The sequence below is a fragment of the Falco peregrinus genome, chromosome 6 (assembly GCF_023634155.1).
Source record: "Falco peregrinus isolate bFalPer1 chromosome 6, bFalPer1.pri, whole genome shotgun sequence".
In the NCBI taxonomy this organism is placed as follows: Eukaryota; Metazoa; Chordata; class Aves; order Falconiformes; family Falconidae; genus Falco; species Falco peregrinus.
In genome coordinates, this window is record NC_073726.1 from 17,719,935 (window position 1) to 17,739,893 (window position 19,959).

At 40.1% G+C, this 19,959-nt stretch overlaps 1 protein-coding gene across 3 annotated transcripts in view; it reads left to right on the forward strand.

Annotated features, from left to right (window-relative positions):
* SLC26A5 (solute carrier family 26 member 5) overlaps positions 1 to 19,682 on the forward strand; it is a 36,659-nt gene extending 16,977 nt beyond the window's left edge. For all 3 annotated transcript variants that reach the window (XM_055807232.1, XM_005243478.4, XM_027795453.2), the window contains 16 exons: positions 2,428 to 2,538; positions 3,084 to 3,265; positions 3,752 to 3,916; positions 5,949 to 6,101; positions 7,315 to 7,397; positions 7,492 to 7,639; positions 9,446 to 9,559; positions 9,863 to 9,940; positions 11,097 to 11,192; positions 11,984 to 12,090; positions 13,263 to 13,332; positions 14,785 to 14,877; positions 15,829 to 15,951; positions 16,809 to 17,021; positions 17,267 to 17,321; positions 17,841 to 19,682. In XM_055807232.1, the coding sequence (XP_055663207.1) occupies positions 2,428 to 2,538; positions 3,084 to 3,265; positions 3,752 to 3,916; positions 5,949 to 6,101; positions 7,315 to 7,397; positions 7,492 to 7,639; positions 9,446 to 9,559; positions 9,863 to 9,940; positions 11,097 to 11,192; positions 11,984 to 12,090; positions 13,263 to 13,332; positions 14,785 to 14,877; positions 15,829 to 15,951; positions 16,809 to 17,021; positions 17,267 to 17,321; positions 17,841 to 17,983 (1,934 nt within the window). In that variant the 3' untranslated portion in view covers positions 17,984 to 19,682. The remainder of the gene's footprint in view (positions 1 to 2,427; positions 2,539 to 3,083; positions 3,266 to 3,751; positions 3,917 to 5,948; positions 6,102 to 7,314; positions 7,398 to 7,491; positions 7,640 to 9,445; positions 9,560 to 9,862; positions 9,941 to 11,096; positions 11,193 to 11,983; positions 12,091 to 13,262; positions 13,333 to 14,784; positions 14,878 to 15,828; positions 15,952 to 16,808; positions 17,022 to 17,266; positions 17,322 to 17,840) is intronic.
* Positions 19,683 to 19,959: the final 277 nt, after the last annotated feature.

Sequence of the window (19,959 nt, forward strand, 5' to 3'; positions counted from 1 at the left end):
CAGCTGCCACAGTCCCAGTAGATTTCCTCAGGAGGTCTCGGAGCGGAGAGAATTTTTGAATTTGTGCAGAGCCCAGTCCAGAGGAGTCCTCATGCTAAGGGTAATGTAATTAAGCATTTCATATTTCATATCTCTACCTCACTTGTTCCACTTAAGGCTGAGGCAGGTATGAAGAATTAATCTGTAAATCCGAGAAGCCTAGATTTTAATAGGTGGTAATCCATTAAAGCAGTGGAATATCCTAATTTAGTCTGTGCAGTTGACTTGTTTATTTCTGTAGCTTCCTGGGTCTGTGCATTTTTTTTAATAATTAAGGATATTTTTTCTTAGACAAATATAAACGTCAGCTTATGTTAAATTGCTAAGTATGTGGTTAACTGTCAGCAAATCTGCCATACAGTAGACCCAAACATTACCAGTTGTATACTGAAACACAGTTTATGTGATGATCAGATAAGGACACTAAAATTTAAGTGGTCAGCTATGAACTTTATAATTAAGTTGTGACTTCGTTTTAAACTAAATATTATTCTTTTCTTCGGTGACTGCAGACATGCCCTTAAGCTGCTCCTAATCTTTCTAAAAAGGCAAAAGTTGAACTTTTATTTTTCTGGAATGCATGTAATTCTATCAAGCATGAGTTCAAAGAAGCCTGGGGATCATTCCAGGCAGAACTGAAATGACCAGGGTGTTTAAGCTGTGAACTCCTGTCATGTCAATATCTCTTTATTTCCTTGGCACTGACAGCCTCTAAAAATGCCAGTACAAATGAAAAGGAAAAGGAATAAAAGGGTATTCAGATAGGAACTTCACATAGACCCACCCTTCTGGTTTTGAAACCACTAGTTTTCAGTTCTGGTCACTTGTACTGTTAAGTTCATCACCATATTAAAAGCCAGACTGTTATAGTACAGGGTGTTCTGCTGATTCTCTTGGCATGAGAGGTAGCCCCTGGGGCAGAGAATATATGTGGGATGTGTTTCAGCAGTACTTAATGAAGAGCTCACTGCTGCAAGAGAATAAACAATACTTAATGAAGAGCTCATTGCTGCAAGAGGATAAACGATATCATCATTCCAGTTCAGATAGGAACTTGAATTCTTGGTTAGGACTTGGCCATTGCTTAGGGCATGAGCAAGACTGTGAGCTATTATACTGTGCAAGAGTGCTTGGATGACACAGAAGATCCTTTCCTGTTCTTATTCTTTCGTTGTAACCTGATGCTTTGTCTCTCAGTTTGAAAATACATTAATAGGAAGAGGTGTTTTCAAGTATCACTAGCTCTCCATGGTGGGTGAACCATTGCTTCCTTTCATAATTTGCACTGGACTGTTGAGCTTTTTGGTCCTAACTTGGACCAGTCTGCCCAAGTGCGGCAAGAACACACAGCTTCCTCAGGTGTCGTGAGTCTGCTCTTGTGAAGGTGAAATGGAGAACAAAGCCAAGCCAGGATACAGCGTTTTCTTCTCAAGGCCCATTTGTTCAGTTCTGGTGTCTAATTTGCATTAATGCAAGCCATGTAGAACTATGTATTTTGCTGGAACTTGGGACCATATGTGCCATAATGTGCCATATCACGTGGTGCACACAATTTGCTTGTGAGCCTGGTCCTATGATAAGCACATGCTCGGTCACGCAGAGGGGGAGCACTGTGGGAGGTGTCCCTCCCTGGTGGCCCTTAGAGCAGTTTCCCCACAGCTCCATTGCCATGCTTGCCAGCCCCCCTTTACAAACAGAAATGGTGTGGGTTGCACTTCCACTGCCTGGAACTTGGACAGGGCTTGATAACAAAAAGGACTTATTTTTTTGGGAAGAATATCAGGCTATAAGCTCTCTATGACCTTACAGATTGTAAGCAATGATTCTCTGCTCATTTTATATTTTGGAGCATGTTTTGCAGAAACATAGACTGTTACGTCATCCCACTTGTTCTGTGGTGAAGATGGAGGGAGGTGTTTAAACAGTCATAGATTACCATGAAGGTCATGTCTGATGAGAAAAGCAGAAGAAAAATTAAATGTGTCCCACTGTTTATGGGGTTTGGGGTGTTTCAAATTACATTCTTTGACAGACAAAAGGCAACAAAAAGTGCTTGTTGGCTATTAAAAAGTACTTCCAGCCCCAAAGTTGAAACAGTGAGAGCGCAGGTGCACAGATGTATGCACAAACATGCATGCACACACCTGCAGTGCCCATAATTAGATACTTCTGGTTTCCTGACTCAAACCATTAGGTTTCTAGGCACTGCCCTACAGTATTATACATGTTAAAGAGTATTTGCTGCAAGACTTCTTGTTTTTTAAACCTGTGATATGTCACAAGATTTCCTATTAAGTGAGTTCAGTTTTAGTAAGCTTAAATCCTTTTGCTTCAGATGGTTTCTTTCTGTCGTTTGCTTAACATATGTATTTGTGTCTTGTTTTCTAGGTTTAGCCTATGCTTTGCTGGCAGCTGTTCCCCCAGTATTTGGCCTATATTCTTCATTTTATCCTGTCTTTCTGTATACTTTTTTTGGAACCTCCAAGCATATATCAATAGGTATATCTGTATGGATAACTGAAAGTCTGTGTGTGCATGTGTTTAATAAAGTTGTAAAAAATAAAATTGGGGAAGTAGGAAGTGTAGTTGTTTTCCATCAATTTGAATTTAAATGAATAGGAGAAACACAGATGTGTCAAACAGTAGTAGTATTTTTTATTGTTAATTTATCCATCCCACTTAGAAAGGAATAGAAGAGCATTTTTTGTCATATTAGATCTAGAAGTGTGTGCTGTGAACTCCTGAACTGTAATTTCATTGCTGCAGTCATCCTGTGTGGCCAGGACGAATCTCTAATTTGCATAATAGAAACTGAGATAGCAAAAAATTATGGTGTTTACTTACTGTAGATGTATATGTTCACCATCTAACTAGCTTTAATGGTGCTGAGTACTAGAGCAGATTTGGGGACTGAAAAAATAAAATATTTAGGTAGAAAATTATATTATATTTTAATTGCACACATCTCAATAAGAACCACTCTTAAAAAAAACCACAAACCTCCAGGATTTTAACAAATTATTTTCCTTTCCCTCTTACTTCAGGCACCTTTGCTGTGATTAGTATGATGGTTGGTGGCGTTGCTGTGAGAGAAGTGCCTGATGAAATGATATCTATAGGCTATAATTCTACTAATGATACAGATTTCCTTGAATATTACAATGCCAGGGATACCAAGAGGGTACAGGTGGCTGTGACTCTCGCTTTTCTTTCAGGAATTATCCAGGTATGTGCTTGCAGTTAACTGTAAGGGCAAGTTCAGATGCTGCTGCTAGACTTGCAGGGTGTGCTGGGTCACGGTGGATCCCCTGTCAATAGACTTGTGCTTCAGCACTGCACTGTGTAGACTCCAGACTGCTTTGTGGCAGCCCATAACAGAAGTGGGGAGGGGTGGGAAAAATGGGACCTTCCCCCTTTCATTTTTTCCTATTGCATCAGAAAAACTCAACCTGATGTTCTCTAATCTGTCTATGAATGCATACAAACGCGTATGTTTATCCATATTGCACACTGCACCGGCCAGTGACATGGAAGATTTGGTGCATTGATGGCTGCTTACTGAACTGTGGCTTTAGAAAGGCCAAATTCAGGTTTGCCTTATCCGGCTGGGGCATTGAAGTAAAGAGAGGTGGCCTGTGGCCTGTGTGCTATACAGTGCTGATGTTCAGGCTACAGTGGGAGTCACGTGGTTAATAATTCTCTTCTTTGTTAGTTGTGTTTAGGTTTCCTTCGATTTGGATTTGTAGCCATCTATCTAACAGAGCCTCTGGTGCGAGGATTTACTACTGCTGCAGCAGTTCATGTCTTTACTTCTCAATTGAAGTATCTCCTTGGCGTTAAGACTAACCGGTACAGTGGACCCCTCTCAGTTGTATATGTGAGTAACTACATTTACTAAACATGCAAATTCTGCATTGTCTGGATCTAGTACTTAGGATTTTTCCTTTTGTTTGTTTGGTTTTTTAATTATTATTTTGGCATTAAGTGGAATGACGCTTTAGTATTCAAAACTGGGTATGAGGTCTCTAAGTGCCATAGCAATATATAGACATCTTAAAGTGCAGCATAGGCGCAGCTTGGTAGTTCAACACAGTCTGAGATGGGCAGGTTTTAGGATTCTGCTAAGTGTAGTTTTGTAATATGAACACCATAATGTTCATTGAAGCAAGGAAAACATGCTGCTAAAATGCTTCATGTCTTGCAAAGCTAGGAAATGTTATTCTCAGAACCTTGCCCAGTCTGTATTTCTTTAATTTCACACACAATTCCTGATGGGAATATTCTTTATTTCCTGTTTGTAAAGCTGTTTTATAGCATGGTTGGACACAAAGTGCTGTGTGATCATAAATGTACCTGTTCATTAGAGCAGTGGGAAAAACTCTTGTCAAATAAGAACACTCAGTGTAAAAAACTGCCATTTATCAAAGACCCTGAGCATTAAAACTGATTGTTCAGAGCATGTAGGTATCAGGTATTTGATGTAGCTCATAGTCTGATCTTCCACTCACCTTCTGTCTAACACATTGTGATGCAAGTGGACAGAAGAAAAACCATGCAGTGTAAAGTTATGATTTGGCTACTATGACTTAAGTAAAACCAAAACCTCTTCTTCACTCAAATTTAAAATTTACAGTTGTGCTCTGAAAAAAATGTAATGGATCCTATGCAGCAAATTATTTGTTTAAAGGGACATTTGTAATCAAAATTACATCCAAAGCTTTTAAGTTTACATGAGCGTTACTTTTCTTGCTGTTATGAACAAGCAGAGTTGAAATGCATCTGAACCTGATTTGCCTGCCAGTCTAGGAAGCCCCAAGTTGTTATCACAAAATCAATGCTCTGATTTTACAGACAAGAACTCCTGAGTGGAAGAATAGGGAAGATCTCAGATATCTGTGAAAACCCAAGCTTTTGAGCAGATTGATGGCTCAGCTGTAACGAAGCTTCAGGATTTCGACTACGTGAAGGCTATAGAAAATACTTTGTGGGAGTCTTTCTTGTGTATTTATGCAAATATAACAAAACTTTTGGAAACAAGGCTATACTAATGATTAATTCCTAAATTTGCTGTTTGGTTCACTAATCCAGAAACCAGATGGACTAACTGCCAAACAAATAGGAGGGAAGGTATATATTCAAGTTGTACTACCAGGACATCTTGAATGTATAATATCCTGATAATTGCTGTAATTTTCCTTCTGTCTACAGAAGGGTATGTACATTTTCTTTCAAAGATCTCTCCAGAGGTCATTTGTTTATTTTTATTTTCTTAAATGCAGTGGAAGGAGAAGTAATTGTTAGGGGAATCATTTACCCTCTAGCACTTCTGTGTCCCAGCAAGCTTTCTTTCCTGACACCCTTTTGATAGTGTTTTCAACTAAAAGATATTTGGAATAATGGCCAGTGCAGCAGTGTTGCAAGATCATGGTTATTTAATCATATTGCTATGGTAACCTCAATGGTTGTATCAGCAGCCTTATCGTTTTACAATAGTTTGTGCAGTTTTAAGTAGATGTGACTTGCCAAAGAATATTTGAAGGTATTAGAAGGGGTTTGCATTTATTACTTTCAGGTAGCTGCCAGTATGAAATATGTGTGAAAATGTTGAAGATAACAGAAGTGGTTTAGTTTAGACTTTTTCCCCCATGATAGTTTTTTCTCCAAATTTTTGCCCCATTTGAGAAAGACTGATATCGTAAATGATTGCAAATGCATCTCCCTCACAGACATACTCTGAATTTCTGTGTTTTGTGGGAACAATGGGAATTTTGGTGAGGCACTGATTCACTGTGGTTATAAATGCAGAATAAAAACACAGCTGAACAGCAGTGTATAATTTGTTCTTTTGTGGCAAATCTCCATAATTATATTTTCTCAGGAATAATTATGATACTTTTATTGCGTTACAGAGCATAGCTGCGGTGCTTTCAAAAATAATGACAACCAATATTGCTGCATTGGTCGTTGGATTAACGTGCATTGTTCTATTGTTGATTGGCAAGGAAATCAATCTCCGGTTTAAGAAGAAGCTCCCAGTTCCTATTCCTATGGAGATCATTGTGGTAAGCCAGTTGTGAAATTCTATGGCTCAATTATATAAGTATTCTAAAGCAGTAGAAACTATCTCATTTTCTATCAAGTCTTATTGAGCTTTAGAGTAACTTCTGTTGAACATAATTCATTTGACACTTCATCCTTTTGAAGTTTTGAATACTCATAAGGTTAGGCACTGATGTGCCCAAGTTTTAGGCATAAAGTCCCAAAGAAGAATTAAAACCCCATAGTCCCCTATGGTAACGAGTAGGTAGAGATTTGTTGTAAAACGCACTTTATCCTGGAGTTTCAGCACCTGAATGATTCTCTGTGAGACATGCACCTGAGCAGCATTTCCCACATGGAGTCCAGGAGCTCAGAACCCCCTCCTGAAGCAAGGTGTTTACGGGTGCCTGTTTCAGAGGTTCTGCAGGGCTTGCGTGCTTTTTAGAATGCGGTGGTAGAAAGAAGCGCAGGAACCAGCAGGACTTACTAATTGGCCTTCCTTTCTCTGTTTCTGAGACTGATAACTGACTGCAGCATTGATTCTGTTTTGAATGATTACTCTAAACTGCATGGATAAAGCAGACTATCTTAATGTACACAAAGCCCACGTCTTAGATAAACTTTCACCTTTAAAAGCGATCGGATTTAAAAATGAGTTCTTGGATAACTAGAGCTCTCAAACAGCCTAGTTTGAGATCAGAGCCAAGAAAGGGAATAACGGTATGAGTACAATCTAGACAGAAGGAACAAAGAAAGGGACGGTATTGAGAGATGATGGAAGTGGTGTAATAGGTATTTGACAGTAAGGCAACAGCAAAGTGATCTTACACCTGTTCCTTTCACTGCTGCTGCACCAATTCTGGTTACAGATAGCATGCAGGTTGTGCACGTGAAAATATGGCAGTGCAGACGTCTTTGGCTTGTCCTTGCATTTAATTTCCTGATACACTATTCTGCCTGAGCTTGGCTGAGGTAAAGGGCATTCAAGTGATTCAGATCGTACTATGGCATGTTCCACTTCACTGTTCCCAAGAAAATTTTATAAAATCTGTGGGGGTGAACATGATGGAGGGAAAATCGTGATACTTCCTCCTTTTTATCTGCTTCTTTATTCTCTAACTCTTAGAAAACTGATTGACAAATAAATGTAATCGTAATCAGCTAACTGTTACTAGTTCTTCGAGTGGCTTTATCTCTTTCTAGCTGACGTTTACAAATGTGTTTGTGGATTTTTAGGTAATTATTGGCACAGGAGTTTCAGCTGGAATGAATCTGAGTGAGTCATACAGAGTGGATGTTGTTGGGAATATTCCTCAAGGGTAGGGATGATATATTCTTATTAAAACTATACCTTTTCCATATGGCATGTAGCTTTTATTACAGTAATTTGTAAATATTTGTTTCACCTTCAAGGTTACGTGCACCGGCGGTTCCTGAGATTCAGCTCATCCCAGCAATATTTGTGGATGCAGTAGCAATAGCAATAGTTGGATTTTCAATGGCTGTTTCAATGGCCAAGATCTTTGCCCTTAAACATGGTTACACCATTGATGGGAATCAGGTAAAAGCACTGGGGTTGCTTTGTTGAAAATTCTCAGTAGCACCTTTGTTACATCATTAAAGTAGAATGGGATATTGGACAAAAATGAGTTTTTCTTTCGTAGTGGAGTCAGGTCAGGTTTTTGATAGCCTACACATTTAAATGCCAGGAGTTATTTTAAGTTCTTCTGTTTCCAGTTTCCCTTTTAGCTTCATTTTGGGAAGCTTGCTTCTGTTAGACTTGGACATATGCGTGAATATTAATTGTTGGGCCAGACTGTCCTGATGGGCAGCTACTTTCTCACTGCTTTCTGTAACAGAGCAAAGCATAATAGGGTTGTCATGCGGTAAATACAATGCCTTATGTGTCAAAAGAACTATTATCTGAAGTTTAGACATTCCAGTTATGTGTTATAGTTTCTTTTTATTCCAACCTATTGCAAATACGCAGCTTGTTATTTTCTGGGACAGCAATTGGTCCTGCCTATAGTTAACATTCTGATCATGATATGAGTGATCAAGGCTGTGGTAAGGACTCTCGAAAACTAAAACAGTGTGTCATCCTCACCTACTCTTGTCTTCCCTGTGCATTTTAGAATCAGTATTGCAGTTGGATTATTGGCTGATGTCATTGTGGTGTTAAGGGAGACAGAGTTCACATGCAATAAGGCATTTCTTAGAGCAAGCATCTGACAGCACCGGTCAGCAGTTCCCCCTTCTGGAAATGGCTGTCTTCCTCTGAGAGTAAATGGAGTTTGAATGACTTTTACCTACCGATTTTTATACCTGGTCAGATGAATCTCAGCCTTGATGTCATTGTTCTGTTACCCAAAGAGAGAAAAGAACAAATCTGTAGCTGCACAAATGGAATCAGCTCTATTTCCATTAGTTAAAGTGATCATCACTTCATTGACCCGAGTTACGCATCTAGATCTTTTCCTCAGGTGGTGTCAGCTGCTACTTTACCTGGATGTTAAACTACCGAACTCCTTATCACAGGATTCAGTATATGCGAAGTGTTTAAATGAATCAGAAAAAGGATTGTAGAAACGCAAAGAGAAAAAAATCCATCCAGAACTTCTGTACAGCCTGCTATAGGAGAGCCTGCTTTAGCAGGGGTTGGACTAGACGATCTCCAGAGGTCCCTTCCAACCCCAACCATTCTGTGACAACGTATAACTTAAAGCACCTCATTTACAACTAGCAGGATGCAGAGTAATCTGTGGAGGCCTCATAACAAGCAAATTCTTAAGCATCAGAAACACAGTACTGAGGTAGATGGAGCTCTGATCTCACTCATGGTAACAGTTTTCCCGTAGGATCTTTCTGATGTAGCAGTGAGCACACATTGTTTTTTTCATGTACAGCAATGGATTACCAGCCATGGAAACACAGCCAAGGCTGCTCTTGGTTCTAATAAGTACTAAACAGATAGTTAGGGTGAGAAGCAAAGAACAGTGTTTGTATGAGAAACTATTTTCCACATATATTCAAAGTTATAATTCAAGTTATACCCAAGTTGAAATCCTTAAAACAAACAATGCTGTCATTCATTTTAGTTTTCGGTCTGACTGATTACTGTAACATTTAAGGATGGGAAATATATCCAGCACTTCTTCACATACTTTAACAGATGATTTAACATGCATCAACTTGCACATTTATGAGAACCACAAGTATAACCTACAATAAGGTTTCTTATTCTCTACAATAAGATTGCTAGTAATTACTGTAAATAAGATGTGGTTATTAATATGTGTGGATAGCTCCAGTTTTGTATAGTTGCTAGATGTAACTGCCTTCTGTTTTGATCTATTGTTTAACATAGGAACTTATCGCCTTGGGAATATGCAACTCTGTGGGGTCATTTTTCCAAAGCTTTTCAGTCACTTGCTCCATGTCTCGGAGTCTTGTTCAGGAAAGCACTGGTGGGAAAACTCAGGTATGTAAACCCAAACTTTGAGCTAAACAAAGTTTGCTTTTTTGGGCTCCAAAGCTAAAGTCCAAAGCTTCACAAGATTGCCAGATTTCTATGTCTAGACCAGAAGGAATAACTAGTTTCCCCTGTTTCAAATCCGCATTGGGCCAGAATAGAAAGCTGCACAAGCCAAAATGGGTGAACTGAGTGGGAAGGATCAAAATCACTTGAACAACCAGCCCTGTAGGAAGCACAAGAGGGGTTAGCTAAGCAATAATATTGCTCTTTGGGAGCATTTATAAATGATTTCTGCCTTCTTTTGCTCAGATTGCAGGTGCTCTCTCTTCAGTTATGGTTCTGTTGGTAATTGTGGCTATTGGATACCTCTTTGAACCGCTTCCACAGGTAAGGGAGTTTTGCGTGTGAGGCAGTGCATTGTCAGTGAGCAGAGGCAATGAGTATTGCTTAAAATAGTGATTGTGGGATGACTAGTAAACAACACAGTTAGGCCTTGATCCAGAAACCTTTATATTTTGTATGCATTTTTGCTGTTAGACCAGCAATTAACTATATTTTGAAGGATCTAGCATGCTTTTTGTTGTTGTTGTTTTTTAATATTGGATGTTCTGGACTCTGTCTTTAGAACATAAAAATGATACCTTCAAACAGTTCCCCTTTGGAGTCATGTAGGTTGGAAAAGACCTTTAAGATCATTGAGCCGACCTGTAAACCTAAAACTGCCAAGTGTCTTGGTTTGACCCTAGCCAGGAACTAAGCACCACACAGCTGCTCACTCACTCTCCGCCCACCTCACACCCCGCACAGGGATGAGAAGGAGAACCAGCAAGGAATGTAAAACCCAAGGATTGAGATAAGAGCAATTTAATAATTTAAATAAAATAAAATAGGAGTGAAAAAAAACATAATAGTAATAATAATATTAATAGAAGAAAAAACAAAACAACAATAATTAATATAATAATAGTAACAACAACAAAACAATAATAATAACAATAATAATGAAAAGGCAGGAGAAGGGGAGAGGAATAAAATCCGAAGGGAAGGGCAAAGAAACCCAAGCAATGTGCAATACAATTGCTCATAAATAATATTCTGACTTTAAAAAAAAAGTTTGTTTCTGGTGACACGCATAGGATGATATGCAATTCCTGTTTCTTTTCATAGGAGTTGTACCTTGGATTACACCTATATGATTTACAGGAATTGTTGCAGTATGTTGTAGAGACATTTGAATTTGAGATTATAGTCTGGTTGCTTCAGGCGCTATAATTGAAGAAACACGTTGCTCAGGAATACGTGATTTCTTTTGCCAGGAAAGAGTAAATCAAACCGTACTGACTCTGGCTTGCCATTTCTGCAGCCACAGTAAAGGTATAGCTCCACTGCTTGAAAAGTTGCTGGTTTTAAGTAGAACATCTGTTCAGCAGACTTGTATCAGTTGTACAAAGCACGGAAACACAGTTATTTGTGATGCATTGAAGTTCTTATTTGGGATGGGTTTATTTTGCTTCTGAAAATTGCATTTGTGTAATATTCTTAGACAGTACTGGCTGCAATTGTCATGGTTAACCTGAAAGGAATGTTTAAACAGTTTGGAGATGTTGCGCACTTCTGGAGAACCAGTAAGATTGAGCTGGTGAGTAATGCACAGTTCGGTGCGTGTAAGTTACTGTATTAAATTTGTTGCTCCTCTTCTTCCTAACCTCCAAAACAGAGTAGAAACTTATCAAGGAGTTAGAAATTGATGTTGGGATACAGATGAACATAAGACATGGAGCCATAAGTAGACCTAGAAGAGTGATCTGTTGCACACATAAGAATGTTTTTGTCATTGTTCAACAAGATTTAACTCAGGTTCGAAGTAGTTCAGTTGCAGTAAAAGCAAAGCTCTTGCAGTGTTGCTATAGGAACTGCACTGAAGGCTGTGGGAATGTCCGAAGAGAATTTGAAAAACAGAGTAACAAACAAAACTACTTGAAGGTCTTTGCCATCTTTTAAGACAAACCAAAAACCGGGCTGGAGTGGGCCAGAACTAAGAGTATACTGGAGGGAACATTTTGGTGTCATTTTTCTCCTGGATTAACTGGCTGATAGAAGTAAGTGAGAGCTATTTGCAGGCCTTGGAAATTTTTTTTTTTTATCCTAAGGTATTTGGAGTCTGATGGTAACATAGAATTCCTTGGAGAACAGGACTTAAGGCATTAATTAATATGTGACAGTTTGTCAGATGTTATGTTAGTGTGCCTTGAGCTTTTATGCCCTTCTGAAAGGTTAAAGCAATTACAGTCTGCTATCATGATGGATTACATTATATATAGCCTGTTCCTGAACAGAAGTGATACATAGGTTTTGAGGTTGAATTACGCTATTGTTTTTGCTGTTAACAGGAAAGAACACATAATAATTCAGACGTTTTCTTTGTTTTAGGCCATCTGGGTGGTAGCTTTTCTGGCTTCTCTGTTCCTGGGACTAGACTATGGTTTGCTTACTGCAGTAGCATTTGCAATGATAACCGTTATTTACAGAACACAAAGGTCAGATTTCTTCTTTATCAAAATTAGTGTTTGCTGATATTCTGTGTGGTTTTGTTTGTTTAAGGGGTGCAGATAAGCAAGAGACTTTTCCACCTTCTTCAGCTGCATACAGTAGAGAATCTGCCTCATAACAGAGAACACAGAACCCTGTGGCTCTGATCCAGGGTTTGCGTTTTATTTTTCTGAGAACAAAATTCCCAGAGGGCATGAACTTGCAATTTCAAGTTTACAAAAACCCAGGAGATTTTCACATTCTTACATTGGTTAATCTTCGTGTTTACTTTTTTTAATGCCTAGAGTTTAGAACTTCAAATCTGCTTGATGTCAATTTTGGTAAATTATTACATTTTATGGGCGCTGTCACAGTCAGTCAGAAGTTGTGTCAAGTTATCACTGGATAAATGTTTAGGGATTTTATAAGTTCTAATTCATGAAATATTGTGCTTGCCCTTAAATTTTCTCACTTCTCCTCTATTCCCATTCAAAGTGACAAAGCTTTTACTGTAAAGCTTTCCAGGTCTAGAGCAAAAAGATTTCTTGCAAGTGTGGATAGGACTGTCTTGTGAGGCTTCTAGGCTGAAGGTCTGGGACGTTTAGGTCTATAAAAGTCTTGGTTTCTGTCTGCATTGGAATGAAACCAAATTTCTGAGATTTCCGCTCTACGTAAATGAGAGTAGTTTTCTGCCATGTCCATATGGTTCTGTTCTTGCAAACAGAACAGTAATGTACTTTGTTGTTACACTGCTTGTGAGTTGGGAATATTCATCTGCTCAGGCGTTGTCCTGGGAGCAGAGTGGCTCTTTGAAATTACAGCTTGTTTTCTGCCAGTACGAGTTTCCATACTTGCAGGACAGCCAACAGAGTTACACCAGTTCATGCCAAAAGAATTTGCCCTGTACCTTTGTATGCTGTGGCCCATGCTTTTCAGAAAATGACATTACTGTGCTAAGTTTATAAATTGTTTTTGCACTGACAGAAGCAAACTTGTCTAGTCACCAGATGGCCCCTTTATTGTGTTCCTGCCATAAACTGCCCACTGCATTTGACCATGTTTAGATAAGATTGTACCAGACAGGCACTGCGGAATGACCATTTAAAATAAGTTTCAATCTGTATTGAACACTCACTTTATAAGTGATAATACTAAAACATTTGTTTCTGTTTCTCTCTAGGCCTCAATACAGAATCCTTGGTCAGATTCCTGACACTGACATCTACTGTGATGTGGAAGAGTATGAAGAGGTAGGAGTCTATTCTTCTGTATTGAAGAGTTTTATGTAGCGGGGCAAAGACGACTGGCAATTTGCTGCTTAGCCCTATCATTCTGCACATACAGTGCTGCCTACCTAGCATTCACTAGTGTTGAAGGGAAAGAAAACAAATTTGGTGTTAGTATTAAAAGGTATTTTATTCAAAATGCTAGCTTTTTGTACTGCATGTATGTTTGACCAGGAGGTGACCAAAAGTGACCTTTATACTAGCTCCATTTTACTAGCTTGTACAAAATAGTAAGTTTTATAGGAATACCACTGCTAAAGACTGCTATGTACATTAGTGCATAGCGGGCCACCTTCTTTACTTGTGTGGCGGTATGGCATGAAATCCGTGGAACCCAGGATCCAGATATGTTCTTCCAAATTGCACAAACTCTTTCAAACAGCATCTCCCTGCCTCCACCCATCCCTTACCCATTAAATATACACAACTAATGGCACAGTTGCTTGCCGTGCACTTAGCTTCTTATAAATGCCGTTTTGTTCAACCAAAAGAAAGCAGTACATTTTGTCAATATAATGGACATAAGCACGCTATATTTATTCAAAAAGAGCAGCTACAATTTTCTGCACTCTCTGTCATGTTCTCAGAGGTGCTGCTGTGAAGGCTACATCCCCCTTTACTGAAGAACCATTCTGTAAAAAACTATGTGAAAAGATGATGGTGTAATCTGAAAACTTTCTCTCACCAGTTCTGGTTTGAATATGACACAAAGCAGAAGTGTATGGGTGTGTTTCTAGCTGTATGCAAAGAAGAGGAGACTCCGTTTTTGTTATACTGAATGTAGTTAGCATTTCCTCCTCCTGCATAAAGAAGGGGTTGACAGCGTATGGCAGGCTGGATCTCTGCTGCCAGCCAGGTTATTAGCATGTAAAATGTCAGAGTGCGACCCATTTAGAGATTACTTCATTTAAAATAGAGGAAAGAAACAGTACTGTGACCTATCTGAGGGCCTGTTTAAAACCAAAGATTTGAAAGGCTCTTTTTTTTGTGCCTGAGGAGACAAGAAAGAAAAAAGAGAAAGAGAGAAATGAGTCATTAATGCTGTAGAAAGGGAGGCGAAAAGGGAGGCTAGATCTGCTTGATTTCCTCGTGGTAATACCAACTGCAGATAACAGCATCAGAGAACTACAAATATTTAATTCCTTTTTATGGCTGTACATTTTGTTGTTACAAAGAAGGAAAAATGTTACATGGCATTGATTGTGTGCAGTATTACAGTGGGAAAGGGGGAGGTTCTGATCTTCTGATTGCCTTTGCTCACGACAGTGCCAGCCTCCCTTTATTTGACACATGCCGGCAGCCATGCAGGGCTGGCTGTTGGGCTGCTGCACGTTCATGTGTCTTGTAATCACAGAGGTGCTTTTCTTCTAGTGCAGGCAATACTTAACTGTGCACATCCAATATTCTTTTTCTTAGGTTAAAGAACATCCTGGAATAAAAATATTTCAAGCTAATGCATCACTTTATTTTGCCAATAGTGAGTCATATACAAGTGCGCTGAAGAAAAAGGTAAGTAAAGCAAATTCTTTGATGTCTGTGTCTTGAAAATTCAAGCTGGCTTCTGAAACATGCTCATCTTTCAGCTCCTTTAGTGCCGCCCCTAGCACAATGTTTCTCGGCCTGTGGCCCCTGGAGAACAGTAAAACGTGAGGTATCTCCAGCAAACTGCAGATCATCTTAGGAAGCAACAATGTGGTGGGAGGGAATACGCTTTGTTGATTTATCTTAATAGTAACTCCTTGTGAATGGAAGGTCTGGTGGTTGCAGAGCGCAAACTGGTGAAACGCTTCTTTTTTTTGTTTTGTTTTAAATCAAAAGGAAATTAGTTGCCGAACTGAAAACAAAATGTCTGGGAGTAAAAGCACCCTTCTTGGGTGGCAAACTTTAGTGGAGTGTAGGACCGTGAAATACTGTGGCCATTTATGCCTCTCAGGAGCAACAAATGACCCGCATACAAGAGTATGCGTCACCTCCTGTCTAACCAGTGGGTGACTGGGTGGGAATGGCAATAACAGAACCAGCTAACAGCAGAACTGCCTGACCCGGTAGCAGTTGCACCCTTACTAACTTCTGGAAAATTTTTCTGTAGCTCCCATGATGAGCCTTGTACAAAACAGGTGGGTGGTACCGATCTTCACAGAGCAAGAGGTATTAGCGATTTATGTCCCAGTGCACTTCTCTCCCCCTTGCTCTTTGCACTCGAATCAGCGTTCGGTTGGAACATGGCACACTCTGATCTCGAGAAAACAATGTGGTGCATCTCTTCCTCATCTTGTCAACACAGTGCTTGCCAAGATTATTCCTTCTTACTTTATACTGTTCTCTCCCCCACCGAGGGAAACTGAACAGTGCAGGCTTGCGTTTTAAATTTATGACAGTGATTAATGCAGTGCTAATTGATACTGCAATGTCATCCTAACAAGCTGAATCTCCTCTGATCGTGCTTTCTTTTGATGACAGACTGGAGTGGACCCTTGTGCCATATTAGCCGCAAGGAGAAAAGCCCAGAAGAGGCATGCCAGGGAAATAAAGGCGGCAAATGAACTCAGAAAGCAAGCTGTATTGAAACTAGTGAATTCTTCGGTAAATATTTACCTCTGCTTTATCAGCTAACATGCTGCTTTCTGGTGTTACCGTTCTTGTTTATACAAGGTGCAGGGTGCCACTCAGGTAGGAAGGCTTAGGGAGCAAGCGCTGTGCAGTGTGGACAGGCTACTGAGGGAACAGCAAAAGGATCAGGGGCTCAAGGCTGGGTTGGATAATTGTGTTGAACCTTGATTACATTCAGGTAGCAAAAAGCAGAGCAGAGCCTTTCCACAGTGTCATAGTGACTCAGCAGTGGTGTTGGCAGAAACTGGAGGGACCCTTCCTCTGCCCCTCCCCACACACTTGAAATAATCATGCAGAAATAGAATAGAATAAAATTAATGCAGAGCAGCAGTGCCTGTAATAAAAGGGTCCCATCCGCACTGCTGACCCTGGCGTGGCTGAGGCAGAAGGGCTGTCTGAAACATGCTTGTGCCTTTGTGCGTGTTTAAATTTGGCCCTGTGGTGGGGGGCTGGTGTGTGCTTTTTACCATGGGAAACCACACAACTGCCTAACTTAAGAGCCCAGTTGCTGTTGCTTCTTTTGAGTATACGGGCCTTGACAGGATCAGCAGGGACAAGGGAAGGAAGGAACAGGTGTCAGTGTTTGAAGGAATGGGTAAATCGCTCCTAAGGTAACAGCTTTACGCTGCTTGCCTGTAGCCATAGAAAGGCTGGGCATAAGAGAATAAACCTTGATATACGTAAGATATGGAAGTATGCATGCATGTAAAGCCAGCTTCTGTAATGGTTAGGAGCTGTACGCCTTTTAAAGGTTGAAAGAACAGATGAGTACGGGGAGAAGGGGGGTCAACACTGAAAAAGCATTGGCTGTCATTTATCTTCTGTCCCAGACCAACGACATGGAAGCAAGTATAAAACATGAGATAGCAAATGATGAGTTACCTGTAAATGGAAAATTTGCATCTCCAGATGCTAGCATACAAGACACGTCTCCTGATGAGCATGAACATTTTGTGGCGCCCAAAACAAATATCCACTCTTTAATCCTGGATTTCACACCAGTGAACTTTGTGGATTCAGTTGGAGCAAAAACATTGAAGTCGGTAAGTAGGGTTTTTTTCCCCCAGAAAAGCCCGTAGAATACTTGTGAGATACCTAGTAGGCAACCTGTCGGCATGAGACATACATGCCCCCTAATCACGGTTTCAGTTTTGTAGCTCTGTAAGTTTTAGCTGAGTACTGGGGAATGCGGACGGTGCAGCTTTCCCAGTAATTGGCTTACATCTTCCAGAACTGCGGTGTGTACAACAGTGTACCTGCGTTTCACTTCAGTTTAACTCTCTTGCAGGTTATAAAAGAATACAAAGAAGTTGGTGTCTGTGTCTGTATTGCCAGCTGTAGTGGTGAGTTAGTTTGTTGGGTTTTTTTGGTGAGCTTTATGGGAGAGACTGTTTTATCTCTTTCCCTCTGGCCCCATATTTTCTGCTGCTGGGTGCGTCGGTAGTATCAGCACTTCACATAGAATTGGATTTGAGAAAAAACAAGCCCATATGCATTAGAGCCTTCGCTTCGGTGAAAGCAGAGCACTGACGTAATGATGTCTGTGAGGACTAGGTCCAGCTCCCATTTATTCCAGCTGGCCAATTGTCAATGCCACCCTAAACGTTGCATTTTGAAATTGCTGTAATGTAATAAGGAGAAAAGCCTGCAATGATTCAAGTTTGTAATATTTGGAATGTAGCATCTTCTGCCAAGAACAGGCCTCTGTGTGCGTCTGGATAAGACAATTACCTGTTTGGAATAGAGGTAGTGTGTGATGCACCTGGCTATTTTAAATGCAAGTTGTTGTCATCTTCTTGAAATACTGTTGTCTTCCATCATTGTACTTTAGTTTATGTGCTTGTTTGGTTTTTATTTTGTAGGCCCTGTAATGAATGAGCTGACAAGACTGACTTTTTTTGATAACACTGTAACCAGAGAGTTGTTGTTTCACAGTATTCATGATGCTGTCCTTGCCTGCCAAGTGAAAGACAGGTCGGCCTCACAGACCGACTCTGACCTCTGAAGACTGGCATCGAGCAGAACGGAAGGCAGATTTGTGCTGATGGAGACTCTTTCTGAATATTTAATTTGCACAGTTTAAAGAGAGCCTAAGGCTATTTGTATCTACGGGTAACAGGGTGGTGCTTATTTTCTGTAGGAAGAGTGGATAAGAAGTTGGAAGCCTTCATGCTCTTGAATGTTTTCTTTCAATCGGGGTGTAGCCTTCCAACAACATAAATGCACAAAATCAGGCAAGACAAGAAAATTCAGTGTATTCTGCTACAATCACAATCTGGTAAGACAAGGTGACATTCCTATTCCTGTTCAGAAAATGGGCACTTTAACTCACTATGAGGTGAGATATTGCAGGAAATAACTGTTCTGCAATTGCAATGCACTGTACCAGTGTCTTTAAAGAACTTTCTTAAATGAATTTTAAAGCATGATGTCAACATCTGCATATGATGAATTCATACAAATTGTAATTATCTGCCAGCTGGATTACTGAATTCACACTGGTAGCATTTAGCTGATACTCTTTTTAAACCTGGACGGTACAGTTATTTTTTTTTTTTAATATCTAACCTGTCTCAGCTATACTCAACTCTTCGTTGCTTGAACATTTTCAGTCTGAGTGAACTTCAAATTAGAGGCTCATTGTCTAATTATTATATTACCAATACGGTACTTTAACTGCCAAAACCTAGTTATGCTTTCTAGAAAAGAATACAGTTGATTTTAAGCTAAAATTAATTTAGCTTCAAAGTTTGAAGACAAAACTGGTTTAAGGCAAGAGTGAAGCCCATTAAAGTTGAGAACTGATGCCCTATATGTAGTCTCTTAAGCTGGAATGAAAATGTAGACAAATGCTGAAGTCTCAGTGGTCCAAAACAAAAAAAGAAGTACTACTATTCTGTTGCCTGAGATTCCTTCCTACCAGCAGTGCTGCTTCTGACATAGCTTTTAAGTTCTTTGAGAAAATCAGTTCATAGAACTCAAAAAGGTTACATGATTGGGGTTTTTAAAAGAAAGAGTAGCATGGGGGGGGGGGGGGGTGGTCCCTATAGTCTTCACAACCTGGTTCCTGGGGTACTGCTCACAACTCCAGGTCTGAGATGAAAAACATGGAAATGTAATTCAAGCAAACAAAAGAAATCTTCAATCCCTGTATTTCCCTAACAAGAGTCACTATGAACCTGAGCAGAGGCAGGAATTTCGGAATGTTTCTTCTGCAGGTTATTTTGACAGCACAGAGGAACAGAACATCAGAGACATTTCATTTTGCACCCTCAAATCAAAGGCCCTGCGCATAAAGGACTTCCTCTCTTCTGAATGCAGAACTTAATACTTTCATTTTGCTCCAGGCTCTGTTGTGAGTAGGGCTTGCTTCAGGTAAACCAAGTTTCCCAAGAACCGGGGGCAGTCAGCAAAGATTTTTATTCTTCAGACTCCCCTGCCAGTAGGGATAGGAAGCTTTCTGCATCAGAAATTACTGCTTAGCTGGAGTTCAAAGGATGAACTGAATGCACGTTAATACATTGTGCGTGTTAATTTGAACAACTATTGGTACACTTGCAATGTTAACCAGCTTAACAATCCTTTGTATCTACATACAGTGTATTTTTCTACTTTTAGCTTCTTGCAGCTTCAGTTTTTAACTATGTAGGGCAAAACCCTGTCGACTTCTAAAATAAAGTGATGATCATGACTCGTCAAAATTTTCCACTTTGCCTTGGTGAGACTCTATGTGGGACAAGCCGAGGTCCCTGGCCCCAAGGTGCCTGTTGCTAAAGGGTAGGCGGGGAAGGGTCACCGCCTCCACGCAGGCCTTGCTGCTGCTCAGGTTCCTGCTCCTCATCCTACGCAGCCCTCTCCACACAGGCCTCACAGCGATATGCTTAAACGCTGCGTTTCCCACCGTGGTAGCAACAGCCGTGCTTTCTGGGGAGCTGTGGAAATGCTGGTGGGCTGAAAAACCTTCGCCCAAGAAAGGCTGAG